Source organism: Coregonus clupeaformis, chromosome 26 (genome assembly GCF_020615455.1).
Source record: "Coregonus clupeaformis isolate EN_2021a chromosome 26, ASM2061545v1, whole genome shotgun sequence".
Taxonomy (NCBI): domain Eukaryota; kingdom Metazoa; phylum Chordata; class Actinopteri; order Salmoniformes; family Salmonidae; genus Coregonus; species Coregonus clupeaformis.
The window spans coordinates 46,855,478-46,882,977 of NC_059217.1; the positions used below are offsets into that span (position 1 = coordinate 46,855,478).

At 46.2% G+C, this 27,500-nt stretch overlaps 1 protein-coding gene across 2 annotated transcripts in view; it reads left to right on the forward strand.

Moving 5' to 3' along the window:
• pidd1 (p53-induced death domain protein 1) overlaps positions 1-27,500 on the forward strand; it is a 35,299-nt gene that overhangs the window by 2,245 nt on the left and 5,554 nt on the right. For both annotated transcript variants that reach the window (XM_041848724.2, XM_045207893.1), the window contains 13 exons: positions 289-702; positions 2,256-2,408; positions 2,609-2,660; positions 2,831-3,032; positions 3,438-3,587; positions 3,976-4,149; positions 4,326-4,473; positions 5,170-5,305; positions 7,494-7,644; positions 10,242-10,365; positions 10,447-10,562; positions 15,124-15,231; positions 20,848-21,053. In XM_041848724.2, coding sequence (XP_041704658.2) covers positions 289-702; positions 2,256-2,408; positions 2,609-2,660; positions 2,831-3,032; positions 3,438-3,587; positions 3,976-4,149; positions 4,326-4,473; positions 5,170-5,305; positions 7,494-7,644; positions 10,242-10,365; positions 10,447-10,562; positions 15,124-15,231; positions 20,848-21,053 — 2,134 coding nt within the window. The remainder of the gene's footprint in view (positions 1-288; positions 703-2,255; positions 2,409-2,608; positions 2,661-2,830; positions 3,033-3,437; positions 3,588-3,975; positions 4,150-4,325; positions 4,474-5,169; positions 5,306-7,493; positions 7,645-10,241; positions 10,366-10,446; positions 10,563-15,123; positions 15,232-20,847; positions 21,054-27,500) is intronic.

Here is a 27,500-nt window from a genome sequence, read left to right on the forward strand (position 1 = left end):
TCTCTCTCCTGTCTGTCCTCTCTCTCCTCCTGTCTGTCCTCTCTCCACCTTCCTGTCTCCTCCTGTCTGTCCTCTCTCTCTCTCCTCCTGTCTGTCCTCTCTCTCCTCCTGTCTGTCCTCTCTCCACCTTCCTGTCTCCTCCTGTCTGTCCTCTCTCTCTCTCCTCCTGTCTGTTCTCTCTCTCTCCTCCTGTCTGTCCTCTCTCTCTCTCTTCCTGTCTGTCCTCTCTCTCTCTCCTCCTGCCTGTCCTCTCTCTCCATGCCTGCTCATCTTCTGACTCTTCCTCAGGACACTGTTTCCATGATGCCCATGGTGACCCCCTCCCCGGCCTCCTCACCTCTCTCCCTCCCTCTCTCTCATCCCTTTCTCTCCTCGTCCACCTGGACCTCTCCTTCAACCACCTTACCTCCTTCCCCCCCTGCCTCCTCACCCTCCCCCTCCTCTCCACCCTCCTCCTGGGTCACAACCACCTCACTGATCTCCCCCCCTCCTTCGGTCCTCTCCCTGCCCTCCGCTACCTCTCTTTCCTGGGGAACCGTCTGGCCTCTCTCCCCCCCAGCCTGGGCCAGTTGAGGACCCTCCAGACTCTGGATGTCTCCTATAACCTCCTGGAGACATTACCTGAGGAGATAGGTGCACTAGAGGAGCTGGTTAAACTGGAGCTGTCACACAACAGGCTAAAGAGGCTCCCTGAGACCATGGGTAAGGGGTGGAGGGTGAGTCTAGGGGCAAGATGGATTACATTAAGTTAGAGGACTGGAGAGTTCTTGAAAGAAGAAAACCCAGAATGATTTACATGACACAGTATTAACCATTGACATATTTATTGCATATAACTATGTTGTAAGCCTAAATATTACCGTGATACTATGGCAGTGTCGTTGGTGTCTGTAGGAAATTAATTAGACAATAAAAAAAGAAAAGCAAGCGTTGAAGGTTAGGAACATTCCCTCCATCTTCGTCTGTCTGTCTACATCACTCTCCTCTCCTCTCCTCTCCTCTCCTCTCCTCTCTCTCCTCTCCCTCTCCTCTCTCCTCTCCTCTCCTCTCTCTCCTCTCCTCTCCTCTTCCCTCTCCCTCTCCTCTCCTCTCCTCTCCTCTCCTCTCCTCCTCTCCTCTCCTCTCCTCTCCTCTCGTTCCCCTCTCCTCTCCTCTCGTTCCCCTCTCCTCTTTCCTCTCTCTTCTCCTCTCCTCGCCTCTCCTCTACCTCTCCTCTCCTCTCCTCTCCTCTCCTCTCCTCTCCTCTCCTCTCCTCTCTCCTCTCCTCTCTCTCCCTCTCCTCTCCTCTCCTCTCGTTCCCCACTCCCTTTGCTCTCGTTCTCCTCTCCTCTCTCCTCTCCTCTCCTCTCCCTCTCCTCTCCTCTCCTCTCTCTCCTCTCCTCTCCTCCTCCTCTCCTCTCCTCTCCTCTCTCTCCTCTTTCCCCTCTCCTCTCCTCTCCCTCTCTCTCCCTCTCCTCTCCTCTCGTTCCCTCTCCTCTTTCCCTCTCTCTTCTCCTCTCCTCTGCCTCGCCTACCTCTCCTCTACCTCTCCTCTCCTCTCTCCTCTCCTCTCCTCTCCTCTCCTCTCCCTCTCCTCTCCTCTCCTCTCTCTCTCCTCTCCTCTTTCCCTCTCCTCTCGTTTTCCCACTCCTTTCCTCTCATTCTCCTCTCCTCTCCTCTCCCTCTCTCCTCTCCCTCTCCTCTCCCTCTCCTCTCCTTCTCCTTCTCTCCTCCTCTCTCCCTCTCTCTCCTCTCGTTCCCCTCTCCTCTCCTCTCTCTTCTCCTCTCCTCGCCTCTCCTCTACCTCTCCTCTCTCTCTCCTCTCCTCTCCCTCTCCCCTCTCCTCTCCTCTCCTCTCCCTCTCCTCCTCTCCCTCCTCTCCTCTCCCTCCTCTCCTCTCCTCCTCTCCCTCTCCTCTCCTCTCCTCTCCTCCTCTCCTCTCCTCTCTCTCCTCTCTCCCTTCTCCTCTCCTCTCCTCTCCTCTCCTCTCTCCTCTCCTCTCCCTCTCCTCTCCTCTCCTCTCTCCTCTCCTCTCCCTCTCCTCTCCTCTCTCCTCTCCTCTCCTCTCTCCTCTCTCCCTCCTCTCCTCTCCTCTCCTCCCTCTCTCCTGTTCCCCTCTCCTCTCCTCTCGTTCCCTCTCTCCCCTCTCTCCCTCTCTCCTCTCCCCTCCTCCCTCTCCTCTCCTCTCCTCTCCTCTCCTCTCCCTCTCCTCCCTCCTCTCCTCTCCCTCTCCTCTCCTCTCCTCTCCTCTCCTCTCCTCTCCTCTCCTCTCTCAGGCTGTCTCCTGTCTCTCAGGGACCTGGTGATCCACAGTAATGACCTGCGTGTTCTCCCCATCTGTCTGGACAAACTGGATAAGCTAAAGGTAGACGTGAGGAACAACCCCCTGGGAAGACCCCCGACCCCTCCACCACTACCACCCACACCTGGTGAGTACCACCCTAATCCTACCCCCTCCACCACTACCACCCACACCTGGTGAGTACCACCCTAATCCTACCCCCTCCACCACTACCACCCACACCTGGTGAATTGAGGCCTAAGTGACGGGTCTGTGACATTGACTATTTGCAGTATTATCATAGTTTTCTAAATCATTCCTTAGTTAATCATCCTTTGTCCCCCTCAGACCAGGTGGAAACACGCATTCCAGAGCTGCACCTTGGACTGAATCAACACAGGTACAACACACTGCTATTCTCCTCCTGCAGTTGTAAACATTCTACTTTGACTTGATGGATCTTTGATCGATACCTATTTGCACAGAAGCTGATCTCTGATATCAACACAGTTGTTTCCTTGTATAGTTGTCAGTTAAAGCTAAGTGTATGTGTTGTACCTCCCCCCTCAGGTTCTGTGTGTCATCTGCTGGTTGTCATGTGTTCCTCCCAGGGGGGGCAGAGCTACTGTTTCCCTCGGGTTGCCTAGCGACAACCACCAGACTGCAGTGGGCGGAGCGTATGCCAGATAAGAAATGGGTGTGGCTAGAGGAGCATGACTTCCTGCTGAGTCGACCACTGGAACTCCTCCCACACAGGATCACCTTTTTAAAGGTAGCCTAGAAGCGGTAGTCATATAATTAATTTGTTTAATTTATGGTGTTATAGATATCAATGAAAAGAACAGTAGGTTTGCACACAAAGTAGACAGACTCCAATATCATATTTTCAGGAGTTTTAAATGTATTTTTTCTTGCAGTGTAGATTTGTTGCACATGTGGGACAAAGCCTTTTTCAGTGTGTATCTACGATCTTCTCATTGGGCTCTCATCTACTCTGCTACTCATCTTCTTTCTGAACATATTCCTTCCTTCTCTCCTCTCTTCTCTCTCTGTCTCCTCTCCTCTCCTCTCCTCTCCTCTCCTCTCCTCTCCTCTCCTCTCCTCTCCTCTCCTCTCCTCTCCTCTCCTCTCCTCTCCTCTCCTCTCCTCTCCTCTCCTCTCCTCTCCTCTCCTCTAGCCTGTGGAGGTGTGTGTGCCGTACCACCGGTCCAGGAGAGGGGAGGTGGTTGTGAGGAGGTTTGATGGACAGCAGTGGAGTACACTATCCACTGAGACCAGGAGGGGCAGTATAGGACACAGCATCCACCCTGGGGGACGACCCGCCAGGGTACAGAACAGAACACTGCATTATAATACGGCCATGCTAGAAAATAGGATCAACTTCCGGCCCAATCTCGAACCCATCCCTAGACCCTATGTCCTATTCACTTCTGAAGATCTGAGATTTGGAGAGATAGATCTGTATTTGATTGTTAGCAATATGGTTCCACCTTGCTGTCTGATGTGCTGGGTTGATGCTTTGCTATATTGCTTATACCAAACAAACCCTGTCCGACCTCCAGAAGCGCATCAGGCGTAAGATTGAGGTTTTGATTTGTGCAACAGACAAATATCGCCCATGTCTCTCTGTCTGTCTGTATAATAATTAGCTCTTAATTGACTTGCCTAAGTCAAAGAAATGTTAAATAAAAAAAATAACAAGTCTGTCCCCATAGCTGGCCTGCGTATCAGTGATCCAGTTCTCCTGGTTTGTGGCAGTGGGTCGTCCAGTCAGGGACAGTTGCTCTGTGACACCAGAGGGGGCGCTGTTGGTGTCACGTACGGACGCAGGCATCAAACTCACCTTCCCCCCTGCCTCCACTGTCCAGACCCGGACCATCACTCTACAGGTAGAGGCCGGTATTCAGAGGACCAGACAGTGGTTCCCCCAGAGAGCATTGTTTGTTAGAACGTGCTAAAACAACACTAACTAGTAGCCTCTGTGTTTTGGACACGTTTACAATGCTAATCTTTTCAGCAGTGGGGTATGTAGTTCCAATCCCTGCTCACTCTGCTGTGTCTGCAGGTGTTACAGGTGTCTGTCTCTGAGGTCCAGGCGTTGTGTGGAGACCCTCAGACAAGAGTCAGTCCCCTCCTCTGTCTCTCTCAGGACCCCAGCATGCAATTCCTCCAGCCAATCAAGGTGCAGGTCCCTCTGCCAACTGGACTCACAGGTAGGCTACTGGGTCCTGTTTGAAAACGGTTCAACGCTTTTATTCCTTCCTCTCCACCTTGGATCAGTCAGTGATCTGACATGAGTGGAGAGGTGAGAGCAAAACATTTACTTCACACGGCTTTTACCCATCTAGCCGTGCCAGATGAGTGATTACTCCAAGGAAGGAAGGATCCATTTTCTAAGTATTGGAACAGGGCCCTGTATTCACTAGCCGTGCCAGATGAGTGATTACTCCAAGGAAGGAAGGATCCATTTTCTAAGTATTGGAACAGGGCTCTGTATTCACTTCCTTCAGTATTTGAACCATATTTATAACAGGTTATAATGCTACTTTTAATGAGCTGAGCATGTTCTCTCCCTTTACCTGCTGGTTGTTAAACAGTAGACCTGTCCTGTCTCCATGGCGACCACAGCGCTACCTTTATTCATTTAACCATGTTGTTGTTGTTCCAGGACATACAGTAGACTTGTCCTGTCTCCATGGCGACCACAGCGCTACCTTTATTCATTTAACCATGTTGTTGTTGTTCCAGGTCATACAGTAGACCTGTCCTGTCTCCATGGCGACCACAGCGCTACCTTTATTCATTTAACCATGTTGTTGTTGTTCCAGGACATACAGTAGACCTGTCCTGTCTCCATGGCGACCACAGCGCTACCTTTATTCATTTTAACCATGTTGTTGTTGTTCCAGGTCATACAGTAGACTTGTCCTGTCTCCACCTGCTCCATGGAGACCCCAGCGCCCACACCTGGACAGACATCACCTCACAGGTGTCTCTCTATGTCACACACCTCTACGCTATCTTCTACATCACTCACTTCTCCTGGTGAGTTCCTATTATTCCAGACCACATGAACACACAGCTTTACAGTAGGAATGCCTAGTTATTCCAGACCAAATGAACACACAGCTTTACAGTAGGAATGTCTAGTTATTCCAGACCACATGAACACACAGCTTTACAGTAGGAATGCCTAGTTATTCCAGACCACATGAACACACAGCTTTACAGTAGGAATGTCTAGTTATTCCAGACCACATGAACACACAGCTTTACAGTAGGAATGCCTAGTTATTCCAGACCACATGAACACACAGCTTTACAGTAGGAATGGCTAGTTATTCCAGACCAAATGAACACACAGCTTTACAGTAGGAATGGCTAGTTATTCCAGACCACATGAACACACAGCTTTACAGTAGGAATGTCTAGTTATTCCAGACCACATGAACACACAGCTTTACAGTAGGAATGCCTAGTTATTCCAGACCACATGAACACACAGCTTTACAGTAGGAATGGCTAGTTATTCCAGACCAAATGAACACACAGCTTTACAGTAGGAATGGCTAGTTATTCCAGACCACATGAACACACAGCTTTACAGTAGGAATGCCTAGTTATTCCAGACCACATGAACACACAGCTTTACAGTAGGAATGCCTAGTTATTCCAGACCACATGAACACACAGCTTTACAGTAGGAATGCCTAGTTATTCCAGACCACATGAACACACAGCTTTACAGTAGGAATGCCTAGTTATTCCAGACCACATGAACACACAGCTTTACAGTAGGAATGCCTAGTTATTCCAGACCACATGAACACACAGCTTTACGGTAGGAATGCCTAGTTATTCCAGACCACATGAACACACAGCTTTACAGTAGGAATGGCTAGTTATTCCAGACCACATGAACACACAGCTTTACAGTAGGAATTCCTAGTTATTCCAGACCACATGAACACACAGCTTTACAGTAGGAATGCCTAGTTATTCCAGACCACATGAACACACAGCTTTACAGTAGGAATGGCTATAGCCAGACCACATGAACACACAGCTTTACAGTAGGAATGCCTAGTTATTCCAGACCACATGAACACACAGCTTTACAGTAGGAATGGCTAGTTATTCCAGACCACATGAACACACAGCTTTACAGTAGGAATGCCTAGTTATTCCAGACCACATGAACACACAGCTTTACAGTAGGAATGCCTAGTTATTCCAGACCACATGAACACACAGCTTTACAGTAGGAATGGCTAGTTATTCCAGACCACATGAACACACAGCTTTACAGTAGGAATGGCTAGTTATTCCAGACCACATGAACACACAGCTTTACAGTAGGAATGCCTAGTTATTCCAGACCACATGAACAAGACCACATGAACACACAGCTTTACAGTAGGAATGCCTAGTTATTCCAGACCACATGAACACACAGCTTTACAGTAGGAATGCCTAGTTATTCCAGACCACATGAACACACAGCTTTACAGTAGGAATGCCTAGTTATTCCAGACCACATGAACACACAGCTTTACAGTAGGAATGCCTAGTTATTCCAGACTAAATGAACACACAGCTTTACAGTAGGAATGGCTAGTTATTCCAGACCACATGAACACACAGCTTTACAGTAGGAATGGCTAGTTATTCCAGACCACATGAACACACAGCTTTACAGTAGGAATGCCTAGTTATTCCAGACCACATGAACACACAGCTTTACAGTAGGAATGCCTAGTTATTCCAGACCACATGAACACACAGCTTTACAGTAGGAATGGCTAGTTATTCCAGACCACATGAACACACAGCTTTACAGTAGGAATGCCTAGTTATTCCAGACCACATGAACACACAGCTTTACAGTTGGAATGTCTAGTTATTCCAGACCAAATGAACACACAGCTTTACAGTAGGAATGTCTAGCGGTGTAGACGGCGCTTTAACTCACATGAGACGAGGTGAAGCCCAAAAATCTTCTTGAACAATCACATGAACAATCTTCTTCTAAGAGTACGGTCTTCTGTCATCGATCCCGAGGCTGAATATTGTTACGTTTAATATTGTTCCTCTACCCTAGCTGGACTGGCTGTGGCACACCACACGGCAGTGTGCGAGCGGTGCAGTCTGTACGGTGTACCAAACATTGAAGCGGTTTCTTTTGGCTACGTGTGTTAAATAGTTTGTGTGTATATTTATGTCATTATTATAGGTACTGGCTTTGGTACACTACACAGCGCTGTGTTAGTGGTGTGGTCCGTAGGGTCTACCAGAGACTGAAGCAATTTCAGGTCCAGTTTCTGGTGCTACAGAGGAGAACGGACCCCAAACAGGTTCTGCTACAGTGCCTGCCTGCTGACAAGGTGGGTCTGATCAATCAAGCCATCCATTCATCCATCCATTTATTGATCTTGAGTCTGAAATTGATGATCTGTGTGGTAAGAGTTAGTGTTGGAGAGGAGAACCAACCCCAAACAGGTTCTGCTACAGTGCCGGCCATAACAACAAGGTGGGTCTGTATATAAGATAAGCGACCAAGGACAGTCGGTGTTACAGCATCACTTACTGAGATAAGAGACCAAGGACAGTCAGTGTTACAGCAGCATCACTTACTGAGATAAGAGACCAAGGACAGTCAGTGTTACAGCAGCATCACTTACTGAGATAAGAGACCAAGGACAGTCAGTGTTACAGCAGCATCACTTACTGAGATAAGAGACCAAGGACAGTCGGTGTTACAGCATCACTTACTGAGATAAGAGACCAAGGACAGTCAGTGTTACAGCATCACTTACTGAGATAAGAAACCAAGGACAGTCAGTGTTACAGCAGCATCACTTACTGAGATAAGAGACCAAGGACAGTCGGTGTTACAGCAGCATCACTTACTGAGATAAGAGACCAAGGACAGTCGGTGTTACAGCATCACTTACTGAGATAAGAGACCAAGGACAGTCGGTGTTACAGCATCACTTACTGAGATAAGGGACCAAGGACAGTCAGTGTTACAGCAGCATCACTTACTGAGATAAGAGACCAAGGACAGTCGGTGTTACAGCATCACTTACTGAGATAAGAGACCAAGGACAGTCGGTGTTACAGCATCACTTACTGAGATAAGAGACCAAGGACAGTCGGTGTTACAGCATCACTTACTGAGATAAGAGACCAAGGACAGTCGGTGTTACAGCAGCATCACTTACTGAGATAAGAGACCAAGGACAGTCGGTGTTACAGCATCACTTACTGAGATAAGAGACCAAGGACAGTCGGTGTTACAGCATCACTTACTGAGATAAGAGACCAAGGACAGTCGGTGTTACAGCATCACTTACTGAGATAAGAGACCAAGGACAGTCAGTGTTATAGCAGCATCACTTACTGAGATAAGAGACCAAGGACAGTCGGTGTTACAGCAGCATCACTTACTGAGATAAGAGACCAAGGACAGTCGGTGTTACAGCAGCATCACTTACTGAGATAAGAGACCAAGGACAGTCAGTGTTACAGCAGCATCACTTACTGAGATAAGAGACCAAGGACAGTCAGTGTTACAGCATCACTTACTGAGATAAGAGACCAAGGACAGTCGGTGTTACAGCATCACTTACTGAGATAAGAGACCAAGGACAGTCGGTGTTACAGCATCACTTACTGAGATAAGAGACCAAGGACAGTCGGTGTTACAGCATCACTTACTGAGATAAGAGACCAAGGACAGTCAGTGTTACAGCATCACTTACTGAGATAAGAGACCAAGGACAGTCAGTGTTACAGCAGCATCACTTACTGAGATAAGAGACCAAGGACAGTCAGTGTTACAGCAGCATCACTTACTGAGATAAGAGACCAAGGACAGTCGGTGTTACAGCAGCATCACTTACTGAGATAAGAGACCAAGGACAGTCGGTGTTACAGCAGCATCACTTACTGAGATAAGAGACCAAGGACAGTCGGTGTTACAGCATCACTTACTGAGATAAGAGACCAAGGACAGTCGGTGTTACAGCATCACTTACTGAGATAAGAGACCAAGGACAGTCAGTGTTACAGCATCACTTACTGAGATAAGAGACCAAGGACAGTCAGTGTTACAGCAGCATCACTTACTGAGATAAGAGACCAAGGACAGTCGGTGTTACAGCATCACTTACTGAGATAAGAGACCAAGGACAGTCGGTGTTACAGCATCACTTACTGAGATAAGAGACCAAGGACAATCAGTGTTATAGCAGCATCACTTACTGAGATAAGAGACCAAGGACAGTCGGTGTTACAGCAGCATCACTTACTGAGATAAGAGACCAAGGACAGTCGGTGTTACAGCAGCATCACTTACTGAGATAAGAGACCAAGGACAGTCAGTGTTACAGCAGCATCACTTACTGAGATAAGAGACCAAGGACAGTCAGTGTTACAGCATCACTTACTGAGATAAGAGACCAAGGACAGTCAGTGTTACAGCAGCATCACTTACTGAGATAAGAGACCAAGGACAGTCGGTGTTACAGCAGCATCACTTACTGAGATAAGAGACCAAGGACAGTCAGTGTTACAGCATCACTTACTGAGATAAGAGACCAAGGACAGTCAGTGTTACAGCAGCATCACTTACTGAGATAAGAGACCAAGGACAGTCAGTGTTACAGCATCACTTACTGAGATAAGAGACCAAGGACAGTCAGTGTTACAGCAGCATCACTTACTGAGATAAGAGACCAAGGACAGTCAGTGTTACAGCAGCATCACTTACTGAGATAAGAGACCAAGGACAGTCAGTGTTACAGCAGCATCACTTACTGAGATAAGAGACCAAGGACAGTCAGTTGCTGTAACAAATGCATAGTGCATCAGACTTTCTACTGCAAGTTTTAGAAGTGCAGGAATGTTAGAAGATCCACTGTGTGTTGATGACATGTGTACAGTAAATGTCTGATGTACCATATGACAACGTGTACAGGTGGACAACAGAGTACAGTCTCTATCAGAGCAGTACGACGGCCCACAGCCCTCAGACCTGTGTGACCTGCTGGAGGGAGAGCAGTTCTTCGCTGGCTTCGAGAGGGGCCTAGACGTCAGCGCAGGTACATTGGAAATTATAAATGTTAGATACAATTTGAACTACGTCTTCTTGGTGAAATACTACAACATCCTCTGTCTCCCAGACAGACCAGACTGTGCAGAAGGGAGACTGTCTTTTGTGTTCTACTCTCGGTTGAGGAATCTCAAAGAGGTGTACGTCTGTCCTGCACAGAACCAGGAGGGGCCCGTCAGGGGACAGGTGAGAGACTAGTGACCGCTGACAAAAGGGGGTGTGGTAGATACAGACATTTTATGAATAATGTATCATAAATGGTTATAAGTGCTTTTATAGGTAAGGGATAAACGCCAACGTTCAGTACATTACCTTGGACATAATGGACAACGCAGTTAGTTACATTATTAGTTCCTAAGATATTGTGCAGAACAGAGGCGTTTATCCCGCTTATACCACAGTTGACAGAGAAAACAATACTAAAGCAGACATTTACCGCTAGAAATAACACGTTTTCGTTGATATTTTCATTTTGATAAGTACATTCGTACTTTTTCATCCTCCCACCAAACCTGGTTGTTAGTTACAGTGGGGAAAAAAAGTATTTAGTCAGCCACCAATTGTGCAAGTTCTCCCACTTAAAAAGATGAGAGAGGCCTGTAATTTTCATCATAGGTACACGTCAACTATGACAGACAAAATGAGGAAAAAAAATCCAGAAAATCACATTGTAGGATTTTTTATGAATTTATTTGCAAATTATGGTGGAAAATAAGTATTTGGTCAATAACAAAAGTTTCTCAATACTTTGTTATATACCCTTTGTTGGCAATGACACAGGTCAAACGTTTTCTGTAAGTCTTCACAAGGTTTTCACACACTGTTGCTGGTATTTTGGCCCATTCCTCCATGCAGATCTCCTCTAGAGCAGTGATGTTTTGGGGCTGTCGCTGGGCAACACAGACTTTCAACTCCCTCCAAAGATTTTCTATGGGGTTGAGATCTGGAGACTGGCTAGGCCACTCCAGGACCTTGAAATGCTTCTTACGAAGCCACTCCTTCGTTGCCCGGGCGGTGTGTTTGGGATCATTGTCATGCTGAAAGACCCAGCCACGTTTCATCTTCAATGCCCTTGCTGATGGAAGGAGGTTTTCACTCAAAATCTCATGATACATGGCCCCATTCATTTTTTCCTTTACACGGATCAGTCGTCCTGGTCCCTTTGCAGAAAAACAGCCCCAAAGCATGATGTTTCCACCCCCATGGTTCACAGTAGGTATGGTGTTCTTTGGATGCAACTCAGCATTCTTTGCCCTCCAAACACGACGAGTTGAGTTTTTACCAAAAAGTTATATTTTGGTTTCATCTGACCATATGACATTCTCCCAATCCTCTTCTGGATCATCCAAATGCACTCTAGCAAACTTCAGACGGGCCTGGACATGTACTGGCTTAAGCAGGGGGACACGTCTGGCACTGCAGGATTTGAGTCCCTGGCGGCGTAGTGTGTTACTGATGGTAGGCTTTGTTACTTTGGTCCCAGCTCTCTGCAGGTCATTCACTAGGTCCCCCCGTGTGGTTCTGGGATTTTTGCTCACCGTTCTTGTGATCATTTTGACCCCACGGGGTGAGATCTTGCGTGGAGCCCCAGATCGAGGGAGATTATCAGTGGTCTTGTATGTCTTCCATTTCCTAATAATTGCTCCCACATTTGATTTATTCAAACCAAGCTGCTTACCTATTGCAGATTCAGTCTTCCCAGCCTGATGCAGGTCTACAATTTTGTTTCTGGTGTCCTTTGACAGCTCTTTGGTCTTGGCCATAGTGGAGTTTGGAGTGTGACTGTTTGAGGTTGTGCACAGGTGTATTTTATACTGATAACAAGTTCAAACAGGTGCCATTAATACAGGTAACGAGTGGAGGACAGAGGAGCCTCTTAAAGTAGAAGTTACAGGTCTGTGAGAGCCAGAAATCTTGCTTGTTTGTAGGTGACCAAATACTTATTTTCCACCATAATTTGCAAATAAATTCATTAAAAATCCTACAATGTGATTTTCTGGAGAAAAAAAATCTCAATTTGTCTGTCATAGTTGACGTGTACCTATGATGAAAATTACAGGCCTCTCTCATCTTTTTAAGTGGGAGAACTTGCACAATTGGTGGCTGACTAAATACTTTTTTTCCCCACTGTATATTAGTTAGGGTGCTGTTAGGGTTAACCCCATTTAGTCCACTGGTCGATTGGCTGTTGGTCGACCAAGATTTTTTTATTCAAGCAGTGGCAAATATATATACACTACCGTTCAAAAGTTTGGGATCACTTAGAAATGTCCTTGTTTTTGAAAGAAAAGCATTTTTTTTTAACATCAAATTTATTAGAAATACAGTGTAGACATTGTTAATGTTGTAAATGGCCATTGTAGCTGGAAACGGCTGATTTTTAATGGAATATCTACATAGGCGTACAGAGGCCCATTATCAGCAACCATCAGTCCTGTGTTCCAGTGGCACGTTGTATTTGCTAATCCAAGTTTATCATTTTAAAAAGGCTAATTGATCATTAGAAAACCCTTTTACATTTATGTTAGCACAGCTGAAAACTGTTGTGCTGATTAAAGAAGCATTAAAACTGGCCTTCTTGAGACTAGTTGAGTATCTGGAGCATCAGCAATTGTGGGTTCGATTACAGGCTCAAAATGGCCAGAATCAAATAACTTTCTTATGAAACTCGTCAGCCTATTCTTGTTCTGAGAAATGAAGGCTATTCAATGAGAGAAATTGCCAAGAAACTGAAGATCTCGTACAACGCTGTGTACTACTCCCTTCACAGAACAGCACAAACTGGCTCTAACCAGAATAGAAAGAGGAGTAGGAGGCCCCGGTGCACAACTGAGCAAGAGGACAAATACATTAGAGTGTCTAGTTTGAGAAACAGGCGCCTCACAGGTCCTCAACTGGCAGCTTCATTAAATAGTACCCGCAAAACACCAGTCTCAACGTCAACAGTAAAGAGGCGACTCCGGAATGCTGACCTTCTAGGCAGAGTTGCAAAGAAAAAGCCATATCTCAGACTGGCCATCTTAATCTTTTCTTTTTATTGGCCAGTCTGAGATATGGCAATGCTGTTCTGTGATTCACGCCTGTCTGAATGGACTAATCCATTGCGGAGGCCGCGGGGATGGCTCACCAGTAATTTACCGTTAATTACCATAATTGTTTGGTTATTGTAATTTCTGTTAATGCATTCAATATATTATTATTACAGTCTTGTCGTTGTCGGAGTGGACACGTTGTTTGCAGAGCGCACAACCTAGGCTACACTTCTGAGGAAAAAGTTTTGGTTTATTTCATACCATTTACAAGTTGTCAATTTATTCATTGTCTTTTGTTTGGAGCGCTCCTGTCAATCACACACCTGATTTACGCATAGACTAGGCCTAGGATACCTGACCTGAGTGCAAATGTAGGCTTATAAATGTGCCCATTTGGGGATCTAATACTGTCTCTGATTGTCTTAACTCACCATCACTGTGGAGCTTCTCAAAGTCATTTTTTCTTCGCCTCAAAAAAGCAAGTAAACAAAGTCTTTTTTTTAACATCCATTGAGAATGACAATAGTTCCTCACCATAGCCTATTTGAAAAATCTTTCCAGCTCTCTCCCTTTCGATAACCACTCAGCATGAAAGGGGAAAAAATGTAATGCTCTAATCCGTTGGAAATGTCATAGAAAAGGCTGATTCAGTGGCGACCTGTCATTCAGGGCAGGTAGGGCAGAGCCTGTTTAGCGAAACAAAAATGTTGTTGGGGCATTAATACGTGTCACATATCAGTTTGCAAACAATGTAAAAAATAAATAAAACATCTTTGAGTTAATAAAGCTGCATACAAACATGGTCTCTTTTTTGCTTTCTTGAGTAAAGCAGCTCCAAAATGGAGGTGTTTCAGCCTATCAGTGTTTTCTGTGGTGGTGGTGGTGGGGCAGCCTGGGGAAAATACGGAGTGTAGGGGGTTGGTAATGTTGTCTAGTTGCGTCGTGATTGGCTCAGTGTTCTGTCACTCATGAGGACACTACGTCACCGCAAAATCCACGGGGAGAGCTCGAAAATTCAAGCCCCTTGCGTGCTGCCATAGATTTACATTAGAAGTGCGCATCCAAGAAGGATCAAGGTCATTGGCCACAGATAAAATGACGTCACATCACGTTATATCTACCGTAGCTTTGATTGGACTGATCATGTCAACATCATCCTTTCAAAATCTTAGCTAGACAAGCAGTCATCATCATGAATCAAGTCGACAATCTACTGGCAAATCCTTTTCAATCCTTGTCATATGAAGATAAATCATAGATAAAACGTATCGGTGCTCATCGGCCATTGGACATAAACATGACACAACAAGTCGGAAATCGCTAATTGAACAATGAGTGGTTTGGAAGGAATTCTGTCGCTGTACATTTCAAAAGTGATGAAAAAATAGTTAGTAACAAATAGTTTCTGTAACTTTGTAGAAAGTACGGTCTGCGTGGTGCAGTGGTTTAGAAAGGCATAAAGGCACCTTTTGTTGAAGCTACTTCAGATCTGTCCCGTATATTGAAATGTAATGCACATTCTAGAATGCCCTTTTAGCCAATCAGAAACGAGTATTCAACAACGCTGTGGTATAAATGATTATAAATGTTTCGAAATGGTTGAAATTTAGATGATATACGCAGTAGGGATTTAAAATACCATAGTTTTAAAAAACAGACGTTTCAGTATTTAAAGACTATTCTATCAGAAGTAATCTCTTATCTCTCCTCTCCAGGTGTCGTTCTACCGAGGTGAGGTTCCCAGTGACCTACCAAAGGAAGTGGCCAGGAAAAGGAAAGGACACGACAGCCAATGGCTGGCCACCTTACCACTCAGACTTCCTGTAAGTGAGAACAACAGCCAGTGGCTTTTTAAACCTCAAAAGTACTCCTGCAACAGGGTGATCAAATTAAGATCCTACATCTGTATAGCCAGCTTCTATGTTTGGCCTGGTGTGACAGTGACCAAAGGAGTTGGGCTATTCAGCACAAACAGATCTGGGAATCACACAAACTGCTTGTGAAGTCTTTATTTTCCAAAGCGTCAGGAGATGTCAGATGTTTACCCAGTACCACTATCCTTTGTAAACTTTAATCCTTTCATTTTCATTTCTCTCCTTCCTTCCTCTTCTCTTGGCTGGGATTCAAACCAACACATCTGTGCTGAGCAATAGACTTTTAAAGGTAATTTCCCCTGATTTCCCCATGGGTTATGGAGACCGCTGTTGACATTTTGACTCTGCGGGTGTTGGCTCAAACATAAAATCACCTTCATCAACATAAATCATCAGAAGTCAATCGCAGTACACAGGTTGTTTGTCTGCGTTCGTTTGAATCCTAGCCTCTGTTTCTCTACTTTACTGTACTGTGTTAGGTTTATTTTACAGGGACAATGCACATCAATCAATATTTCTGTAAAATAGAGTTTTACAAAGCATATGCCTCTTATGTTGAGGCTGTTTAAACATTCTATTGAACCTCGCAGACTTCCGGAGTTTTTATCTCCCTAATATTAAAGAAAGATAAAGAAGTAATCTTCATATCTTCCTTTTGCCCTCCTCGAATGCGACCTTAAGATGTTTACTAAAATACTTGCAAACAGACTAAATAAATGCATTTCGACTATAATTCATCATGACAAAACTGGTTTTAATCCCAGGCAGATTTTTCATTTTCCAACGTTAGGCGACTGACGAATATCATGTGTTCCAAACATGACAAAGATTCTAAAGTTGCCATTCTTGACTCTCAAAAAGCTTTTTGACCAAGTAGAATGGAACTACATTCTGACAGTGATAAATAAGTTTGGTGTGTGCGAGAGTTTTGTCTCTTGGGTTGATATCCTATACTGAACAACATGCAACAATTTCAACGATTTTACTGAGTTATAGTTCATACAAGGAAATGAATCCATTGAAATAAATAAATTAGGCCCTAATCTATGGATTTCGCATGACTGGGCAGGGGCGGAGCCACGGGGGGTCCTGGGAGGGCATAGGCCCACCGACTTGGGAGCCAGGCCCACTCACTGGAGAGCCAGGCCCAGCCAATCAGAATGAGATTTTCCCCACAAAAGGGCTTTATTCCAGACAGAAATACTCCTCAGTTTCATCAGCTGTCCGGGTGGCTGGTCTCAGATGATCCCGCAGGTGAAGAAGCTTGATGTGGATGTCCTGGGCTGGCGTGGATACACGTGGTCTGTGGTTTTAAGGCTGGTTGACATACTGCCAAATTCTCTAAAACAACATTGGATGCAGTTTATGGTAGAGAAATGAACATTCAATTATCTGGCAACAGCTCTGGTGGACAATTCCTGCAGTCAGCATGCAAATTGCACGCTCCCTCAAAACTTGAGACATCTGTGGCATTGTGTGACAAAACTGCACATTAATTAGGTTCTTGATATGCCACATCTGTCAGGTGGATGGATTATCTTGACAAAGGATAAAATGCTCACTAACAGGGAATTAAACAAATTTGTAGCACAAAATATGAGAAAAAGAAGTGCATATGGATCTTTTATTTCAGCTCATGAAACATGGGACCAGCACTTTACATGTTCCATTTATATTTTTGTTCAGTGTATATGCGTTCCCCCACGGCTTCAGTTCTCAATAAATCACCCCCCGTTTTTTCACTTCCACGTTCCTGCCAACAGGGGTAGCCCTTGAGTCCGTTGCTATGGAACCCCGAGCTCTTAGCATCAGGAGCCATCCTGCCATTGCTCTGATAAAACATGGGCAAGGTGGATCACCGCATCTCGCTCTATATGCGGATGACATCATCTTGTTCCTTTCACCTGCCGAAGAGTCACGTCCCACCGCTGCTGGAGCTCATCGAATCATTTGGAGGACTCTCTGGGTCCACCATAAACCGGGATAAAAGTGAATCATTTGGAGAACTCTCTGGGTCCACCATAAACCGGGATAAAAGTGAATCATTTGGAGAACTCTCTGGGTCCACCATAAACTGGGATAAAAGTGAATCATTTGGAGAACTCTCTGGGTCCACCATAAACCGGGATAAAAGTGAATCATTTGGAGGACTCTCTGGGTCCACCATAAACCGGGATAAAAGTGAATCATTTGGAGAACTCTCTGGGTCCACCATAAACCGGGATAAAAGTGAATCATTTGGAGAACTCTCTGGGTCCACCATAAACCGGGATAAAAGTGAATCATTTGGAGAACTCTCTGGGTCCACCATAAACCGGGATAAAAGTGAATCATTTGGAGAACTCTCTGGGTCCACCATAAACCGGGATAAAAGTGAATCATTTGGAGAACTCTCTGGGTCCACCATAAACTGGGATAAAAGTGAATCATTTGGAGAACTCTCTGGGTCCACCATAAACCGGGATAAAAGTGAATCATTTGGAGAACTCTCTGGGTCCACCATAAACCGGGATACAAGTGAATCATTTGGAGAACTCTCTGGGTCCACCATAAACCGGGATAAAAGTGAATCATTTGGAGAACTCTCTGGGTCCACCATAAACCGGGATAAAAGTGAATCATTTGGAGAACTCTCTGGGTCTACCATAAACCGGGATAAAAGTGAATCATTTGGAGAACTCTCTGGGTCCACCATAAACCGGGATAAAAGTGAATCATTTGGAGGACTCTCTGGGTCCACCATAAACCGGGATAAAAGTGAATCATTTGGAGGACTCTCTGGGTCCACCATAAACTGGGATAAAAGTGAATCATTTGGAGGACTCTCTGGGTCCACCATAAACTGGGATAAAAGTGAATCATTTGGAGGACTCTCTGGGTCCACCATAAACTGGGATAAAAGTGAATCATTTGGAGGACTCTCTGGGTCCACCATAAACTGGGATAAAAGTGAATAATTTGGAGAACTCTCTGGGTCCACCATAAACCGGGATAAAAGTGAATCATTTGGAGGACTCTCTGGGTCCACCATAAACTGGGATAAAAGTGAATCATTTGGAGGACTCTCTGGGTCCACCATAAACTGGGATAAAAGTGAATCATTTGGAGGACTCTCTGGGTCCACCATAAACCGGGATAAAAGTGAATCATTTGGAGGACTCTCTGGGTCCACCATAAACTGGGATAAAAGTGAATCATTTGGAGGACTCTCTGGGTCCACCATAAACTGGGATAAAAGTGAATCATTTGGAGGACTCTCTGGGTCCACCATAAACCGGGATAAAAGTGAATCATTTGGAGGACTCTCTGGGTCCACCATAAACCGGGATAAAAGTGAATCATTTGGAGAACTCTCTGGGTCCACCATAAACCGGGATAAAAGTGAATTCATGCCTCTTAAAGGCGACTTATATTCCTTTTAAAACCACAAGAGACAATACATTTATAAATTGAACTACAGTATCTCGACATGATAGAGAACTGGAAGCGTACCACTGAGATCTGGAGAGTGTTGCCTCTATCTAATGTTAAGCCGTGTTATTTAAATGGTTACACTCCCCAGATCTCTTTCTCTCGTTCAGAATCTGCAGAATATTTTTTTTAACTAAAGCTTTTTTCAAATCTTTGGATTCTATCATCTCTAAAAAAAAAAAACACATCAAGCCTGCCAAATGTTCAGCCTTCTTATTGGTCAGCTAGATGCTAGAGCACTGGTTCATTGGCAGGGTGAATACCCTGGCGTGGTGGATTCTTCCATCCCTTCATGGCTCGCTATTGAACAAGATATACACACAACACTTCTCTTCCAGCACTTCTCTTTTCATCAATATATAGTATAAAAGAAGGAAAACGTTCGGTCTCCCGGAGACCTCGGCCTGTAGTCCTGTTTGCCATAACCGTGCTTTCCCCCCCGTTACTAACTGACAATACTTTTCTATTCTGGAAGAGAAAGGGCGTTACTACTATTGCAGACCTTTTACATCAATAATACTTTTGCCACATTCACACAGTTGAGGGAAGTGTACGAACTCGCCCGCATCTAATTTCTTCCGATATCTTCCGATAAGAAATTACGTTCGCTTAAATATACAAAAATTTTGAGGCAATGGCACCTGCCCGCGACCTGTATACTTTCATGAACCTCGTCCCCTTGACTCCAAGAGTTTGACCTCCAGATCTGTAGATCACTGTACACCAGGGTTCTTCAATTCCGGTCCTGGCGGGCCCGAAACACCTCTGTTTTTCATCTCTCTCCTTCTAATCAGGGGCTGATTCAGACCTGGGACACCAGGTGAGTGCAATTAACTACCGGGTAGAAATAAAAAAACAGAAGTGTTTCGGCCCTCCAGGACCGGAATTGAAGAACCCTGCTGTACAGCATATTACTCTGTATCCACACAACATTTGAAGGAGACCTGGGAGGAAGACCTTTGGTATGGAGATGACTGACGACAGTCGGATTGATTGCCCTTGAGATATTCACTTGTGCTCGATAAACTTCCGACACCAACTTATTCAACACTAAGTGATTCACAGACTACACTATTCCTGTGTACCAAATTGCACTCGTTTTAAACCTCGGTCTCTCCGATATGCCCTAAGTGCAAGTCTGCCGAGGGTACCCTGGGGTCACCTCTTTTCTGGTCATGCCCCAAACTGCACACATTCTGGCGGGATATTTTTAAGTGTTACTCAGAAGTATACAGCTGTGATCTCATACCAGCCCCGGACTCTGCTGTTTTAGGCGGGTCACAGCACCTTTAACCCACTGGGAACAGAAGACTGTACAATATGGCTTGGTTATTGCAAAAATACACATTTTAAGCCTTTGGAATAAGGAGACTGTACCTGTTTTTAAAACCTGGTTAGCTGAAGTCACCAGTTTGCTACATATAGAGGGGATTCGACATGAGATCTCTGGCAGATCTAATACATTGGTTAAGATATGGCAGCTCTTTTTATAGAGTATCTTTCACGTGATGATGGGTAACACAACATACAGCCTGCTGACCACCCTGATCCACAGTCATTCTTTTTAATGGAGCATAATCCTTATACTACAGTATGTCAAATATCAATGAAGCATGGTGCCGATTCCTTGAGAGCAATGTTGTGGTCCTCTGTAACTCCTCTGTAGCTCAGCTGGTAGAGCACGGCGCTTGTAACGCCAGGGTAGTGGGTTCGATCCCCGGGACCACACGTACACAAAAAAAAATATTCACACATGACTGTAAGTCGCTTTGGATAAAAGCGTCTGCTAAATGGCATATTATTATTATTATTATTATTATTATTATTATTATTTGTGTTTTTTCTTTCTGTTTTTTTCTCTCTCCTGTTGGGGGGTATTCTCCATGTATTGTTTGCTGTCATTATCTGTCTGTTTGTAAAAACTGAAAATGCATAAATTAAATATAGGGGAGAAAAGGAAACGATTATGTAAATGATTTGGCCAGCCGGTTAATATTCCACTTTCCCACTCAGGCTATGATCTCGGATGGGGGTAGTAATGGCATGAGGCTGCTCCTCTCCTTCCTCACATCTCTCTCTATCCCTTCCCCTCAGGGCCTAAACTCAGAGGGTGGCAGTAATGGCATGGACTGGGAGAAGCCCCAGTACCCTCCGCTGAACCTGGGAGACCCAGAGAGCGGGTACCTGACGGAGGCTAACCTGCTGGCCATCTCCCTGCAGATCGGACAGGACTGGAGGTCCATCGGCATCAACCTGGGAATCAGCTACCAGGAGCTGGACCGCATACAGTTCAAATACAGGTGGGCATGTTCATTAGGCACCAAACGTAAGAAAACTGACTGAAACAGGGAGGGATTACCTGTATTTATCCAATAAGAAACACTACATTTCGCATTCATACAAATACTGGTGGGCATGTTCATTAGGCACCAAACGTAAGAAAACTGACTGAAACAGGGAGGGATTACCTGTACTTATCCAATAAGAAACACTACATTTCGCATTCATACAAATACAGGTGGGCATGTTCATTAGGCACCAAATGTAAGAAAACTGACTGAAACAGGGAGGGATTACCTGTACTTATCCAATAAGAAACACTACATTTTCGCATTCGGTAGAAATACAGGTGGGCATGATGGGCACTGTGATGGAGAACCAGGGTCGCGTTCATTAGGCACCAAACGCAAGAAAGGGGATTGAAACTGGGAGGGACTTCCTGGACTGTTGCAGATTGCTTTTGAAACGTTTTCCGTTACGTACCCTAATGTACAAGAGCAAGGTCATGTTCCCTTTAGAATGATTAACCAACCGTATGTGATGGCCACATGTCATATTATATGTGTCAGTATTTCCAGTTAGGTCGCAACAACGTGTGCATGACATTTGCATGAAAATAGCTTTGCGTGTAAAAAAATTCTGTCCATCATAAACTAACACTCTGTTTTACCAGGGTACAGTAGGGGTAGTCAGTCTTTTTTATTTGATTCTGAATCAATCTTAATTTGAGTCTTATTTGACTCTGATTCACATGGTGAATGTACATCAGATGAGATCTCGGTTACTGACCTGACCTGTTGTAAAGTGATGTACCCCAGTGTCAGATTAAACTGTGGGATTATCATGAGGCCAGATTAAGATAGGAAATTACTAAAGCTGAACCTAAGAATAACAAGCTAAACTCTCATCAATATGTTTGGTAACCCTTTATTTGAAGGTTAGCTGCATAAGGACTTCATAACCCATTCATAACCCATTCATAACCCATACATAACCCATATATAACCCATTCATAACCCACACTTAACCCATACATAACCCATTCATAACCATTCATAACCCATATATAACCCATTCATAACCCATTTATAACCCATTCATAACCCATTCATAACCCATACATAACCCATACATTACCCATACATAACCCATAAGCAGTGGTTATTACATCTTTACCACGGTGATTTCCCTTTTTATCAGAAGCATTTTGGCCCATCAAGAGGGATGAAGAGATGCAGACGTAGCTACAGCCCAGTGTACTATTTCTGGATAAGAGGGATGAAGTGATGCACTCCGTGTGTGGGCAGGCACATGGTGTATTAGCATAGGATAACTAAAGTCATTCAATTCTCACTGGAGGGAAAAGAAGAGACGGATTGAGATTTAACTTGTTAGGAGCCTGGAAGAGAGATGCAGGGGGAGTCAGAGAGAGAAGAGAGAGGAGTGGTGTATGGAAAGAGGGAAGGAGAGAGGGAGGGAGAGAGAATGGAGTGGTGTAGGGAGAGAGGAGAGAGAGAGAACGGAGTGGTGTAGGGAGAGAGGAGAGAGAGAACGGAGTGGTGTAGGGAGAGAGAGAACGGAGTGATGTAGGGAGAGAGGAGAGAGAGAACGGAGTGGTGTAGGGAGAGAGGAGAGAGAGAGAGAACGGAGTGGTGTAGGGAGAGAGGAGAGAGAGAATGGAGTGGTGTAGGGAGAGAGAGAATAGAGTGGTGTAGGGAGAGAGGAGAGAGAGAGAACGGAGTGGTGTAGGGAGAGAGGAGAGAGAGAGAACGGAGTGGTGTAGGCAGAGAGGAGAGAGAGAACGGAGTGGTGTAGGGAGAGAGAGAACAGAGTGGTGTAGGGAGAGAGGAGAGAGAGAGAACTGAGTGGTGTAGGGAGAGAGGAGAGAGAGAACGGAGTGGTGTAGGGAGAGAGAGAACGGAGTGGTGTAGGGAGAGAGGAGAGAGGAGAGAGAGAACGGAGTGGTGTAGGGAGAGAGGAGAGAGAGAACGGAGTGGTGTAGGGAGAGAGAGAACGGTGTAGTGTAGGGAGAGAGGAGAGAGAGAACGGAGTGGTGTAGGGAGAGAGGAGAGAGAGAGAACGGAGTGGTGTAGGGAGAGAGGAGAGAGAGAACGGAGTGGTGTAGGGAGAGAGAGAACGGAGTGGTGTAGGGAGAGAGAGAGAACGGAGTGGTGTAGGGAGAGAGGAGAGAGAGAACGGAGTGGTGTAGGGAGAGAGGAGAGAGAGAACGGAGTGGTGTAGGGAGAGAGGAGAGAGAGAGAGAACGGAGTGGTGTAGGGAGAGAGGAGAGAGAGAGAACTGAGTGGTGTAGGGAGAGAGGAGAGAGAGAACGGAGTGGTGTAGGGAGAGAGAGAACGGAGTGGTGTAGGGAGAGAGGAGAGAGAGAACGGAGTGGTGTAGGCCACATTTACATTTACGTCATTTAGCAGACGCTCTTATCCAGAGCGACTTACAAATAGGTGCATTCACCTTATAGCCAGTGGGATAACCACTTTACAATGTTTATTTATTTTTTTATTTTTTTATTTTTTTGGGGGTGGAGTAAAGGGGGGGGTAGAAGGATTACTTTATCCTATCCCAGGTATTCCTTAAAGAGGTGGGGTTTCAAATGTCTCCGGAAGGTGGTGAGTGACTCCGCTGTCCTGGCGTCGTGAGGGAGCTTGTTCCACCATTGGGGTGCCAGAGCAGCGAACAGTTTTGACTGGGCTGAGCGGGAACTATGCTTCTGCAGAGGTAGGGGAGCCAGCAGGCCAGAGGTGGATGAACGCAGTGCCCTCGTTTGGGTGTAGGGACTGATCAGAGCCTGAAGGTACGGAGGTGCCGTTCCCCTCGCAGCTCCGTAGGCAAGCAACTTGGTCTTGTAGCAGATGCGAGCTTCAACTGGAAGCCAGTGGAGTGTGCGGAGGAGCGGGGTGACGTGAGAGAACTTGGGAAGGTTGAACACCAGACGGGCTGCGGCATTCTGGATGAGTTGTAGGGGTTTAATGGCACAGGCAGGGAGCCCAGCCAACAGCTAGTTGCAGTAATCCAGACGGGAGATGACAAGTGCCTGGATTAGGACCTGTGCCGCTTCCTGTGTAAGGCAGGGTCGTACTCCGAATGTTGTAGTGCATGAACCTACAGGATCGGGTCACCGCCTTGATGTTAGCGGAGAACGACAGGGTGTTGTCCAGGGTCACGCCAAGGCTCTTCGCACTCTGGGAGGAGGACACAACGGAGTTGTCAACCGTGATGGCGAGATCATGGAACGGGCAGTCCTTCCCCGGGAGGAAGAGCAGCTCCGTCTTGCTGAGGTTCAGCTTGAGGTGGTGATCCGTCATCCATACTGATATGTCTGCCAGACATGCAGAGATGTGATTCGCCACCTGGTTATCAGAAGGGGGAAAGGAGAAGATTAGTTGTGTGTCGTCAGCGTAGCAATGATAGGAGAGGCCATGTGAGGATATGACAGAGCCAAGTGACTTTGTGTATAGCGAGAATAGGAGAGGGCCTAGAACTGAGCCCTGGGGACACCAGTGGTGAGAGCACGTGGTGCGGAGACAGCTTCTCGCCACGCCACTTGGTAGGAGCGACCGGTCAGGTAGGACGCAATCCAAGAGTGAGCCGCGCCGGAGATGCCCAGCTCGGAGATGGTGGAGAGGAGGATCTGATGGTTCACAGTATCAAAGGCAGCAGACAGGTCTAGAAGGACAAGAGCAGAGGAGAGAGAGTTAGCTTTAGCAGTGCGGAGAGCCTCTGTGACACAGAGAAGAGCAGTCTCAGTTGAATGACCAGTCTTGAAACCTGACTGGTTTGGATCAAGAAGGTCATTCTGAGAGAGATAGCAAGAGAGTTGGCTAAAGACGGCACGCTCAATAGTTTTGGAGAGAAAAGAAAGAAGGGATACTGGTCTGTAGTTGTTGACATCGGAGGGATTGAGTGTTGGTTTTTTGAGAAGGGGTGCAACTCTCGCTCTCTTGAAGACGGAAGGGACATAGCCAGCGGTCAAGGATGAGTTGATCAGCGAGGTGAGGTAGGGGAGAAGGTCACCGGAGATGGTCTGGAGAAGAGAGGAGGGGATAGGGTCAAGCGGGCAGGTTGTTGGGCGGCCTGCTGTTACAAGTCGCAAGATTTTATCTGGAGAGAGAGGGGAGAAAGAAGTCAAAGCATAGGGTAGGGCAGTGTGAGCAGGACCAGCAGTGTCATTTGACTTAACAAACGAGGATCGGATGTCGTCAACCTTCTTTTCAAAATGGTTGATGAAGTCATCCACAGAGAGGGAGGAGGGGGGGGATTCAGCAGGGAGGAGAATGTGGCAAAGAGCTTCCTAGGGTTAGAGGCGGATGCTTGGAATTTAGAGTGGTAGAAAGTGGCCTTAGCAGCAGAAACAGATGAAGAAAATGTAGAGAGGAGGGAGTGAAAAGATGCCAGGTCTGCAGGGAGTCTAGTTTTCTTCCATTTCCGCTCAGCTGCCCGGAGCTCTGTTCTGTGAGCTCGCAATGAGTCATCAAGCCACGGAGCTGGAGGGGAGGACCGAGCCGGCCGGGAGGATAGGGGACATAGAGAGTCAAAGGATGCAGAAAGGGAGGAGAGGAGGGTTGAGGGAGGCAGAATCAGGAGATTGGAGGGAGAAGGATTGAGCAGAGGGAAGAGATGATAGGATGGAAGAGGAGAGAGTAGCGGGAGAGAGAGAGCGAAGGTTGCGACGGCGCATTACCATCTGTGTAGGGGCAGAGTGAGTAGTGTTGGAGGAGAGGGAGAGAGAAAAGGATACAAAGTAGTGGTCGGAGACTTGGAGGGAGTTGCAGTGAGATTAGTAGAAGAACAGCATCTAGTAAAGATGAGGTCAAGCGTATTGCCTGCCTTGTGAGTAGGGGGGGACGGTGAGAGGGTGAGGTCAAAAGAGGAGAGGAGTGGAAAGAAGGAGGCAGAGAGAAATGAGTCAAATGTAGACGTAGGGAGGTTAAAGTCCCCCAGAACTGTGAGGGGTGAGCCATCCTCAGGAAAGGAACTTATCAAGGCGTCAAGCTCATTGATGAACTCTCCAAGGGAACCTGGAGGGCGATAGATGACAAGGATATTAAGCTTAAATGGGCTAGTGACTGTGACAGCATGGAATTCAAATGAGGAGATAGACAGATGGGTCAGGGTAAAAATTGAGAATGTCCACTTGGGAGAGATGAGGATTCCTGTGCCACCACCCCGCTGACCAGATGCTCTCGGGGTATGCGAGAACACATGGTCAGATGAGGAGAGAGCAGCAGGAGTAGCAGTGTTTTCAGTGGTAATCCATGTTTCCGTCAGCGCCAAGAAGTCGAGGGACTGGAGGGTAGCATAGGCTGGGATGAAGTCTGCCTTGTTGGCAGCAGAACGGCAGTTCCAGAGGCTGCCTGAGACCTGGAACTCCACGTGGGTCGTGCGTGCAGGGACCACCAGGTTAGAGAGGCAGCAGCCACACGGTGTGAGGCGTTTGTGTAGCCTGTGCGGAGAGGAGAGAACAGGGATAGGCAGAGGCATAGTTGACAGGCTGCAGCAGATGGCTACAATAATGCAGAGGAGATCGGAATAAAATGAACTAAACATCTGGGAAAGGAGAGAGCGGGGCCTCCCTCACCACAACTCCCAAATATAACTCTCCCAACTTCTACCTCAGAAACTATAATTGTTGTAAACTACAGCGGTTCAATGTTTTCTAGGAATAGACTAACCTAGTTTATTCAGCTAGCTAACTAGGTGCAGAATTATTCCGTGAAAAACGTCCGGGCACCTCGTCATAAGACGCCACAGCCAGCTAGCATGCCGGTCTCCAGCAGCAGGGTTTAGCGCCAATACTCAGCCACAACAACCACCAGTGTATCAACACACAAGCAGATCGTTCGTGTCCGTGTCTAACGTTGTGGGTTAGTCCCGACAGCTTGAGCGAGTCCGTCGTCAACTTATTCAGCCAGTTAGTTAGCTAGAATAGTTAGCAAACTAGCTAGCCATTGCTTTCAGACAAAGAAGAACCCCTCCTTTCACGGCACGAACACACAGAGAGAGCCAAACCAACGTTAACTAGTCACCCATGTCCCGAATTCCTTGAGCGACTCGGGCTATCAATATGTAAAAAACAAAACAAGTGTAGGTTATGACTTACCCCTAGCAGCTACTGTTAGCTAGCCAAGTGCAAAGCTAGCCACTGAATTGACTCAGCCAGTTCGCGTCTGTTCGCTCGGTCGTTCCAGCTATGTATGCCACCACTGTCCCGCTGTGGTGGCATACATCAACAGACAGATATGGGACATGTTCGGCAGGGCCAACGTAGATCTTTACCCATCGCGAAAAAATGCACATTGTCGGCTGTTTTTCTCAATAAGGGACCTGTCTGCTCCGTTGGGAACGGATGCTCTCACACACCAGTGGCCTCTGTCCCTCCTTTACGCTTTTCCCCTGTGGATCTGATTCATCCCACGCTGGAGAGGGTGTGGCTGGAGGGATTGTCGTTGATC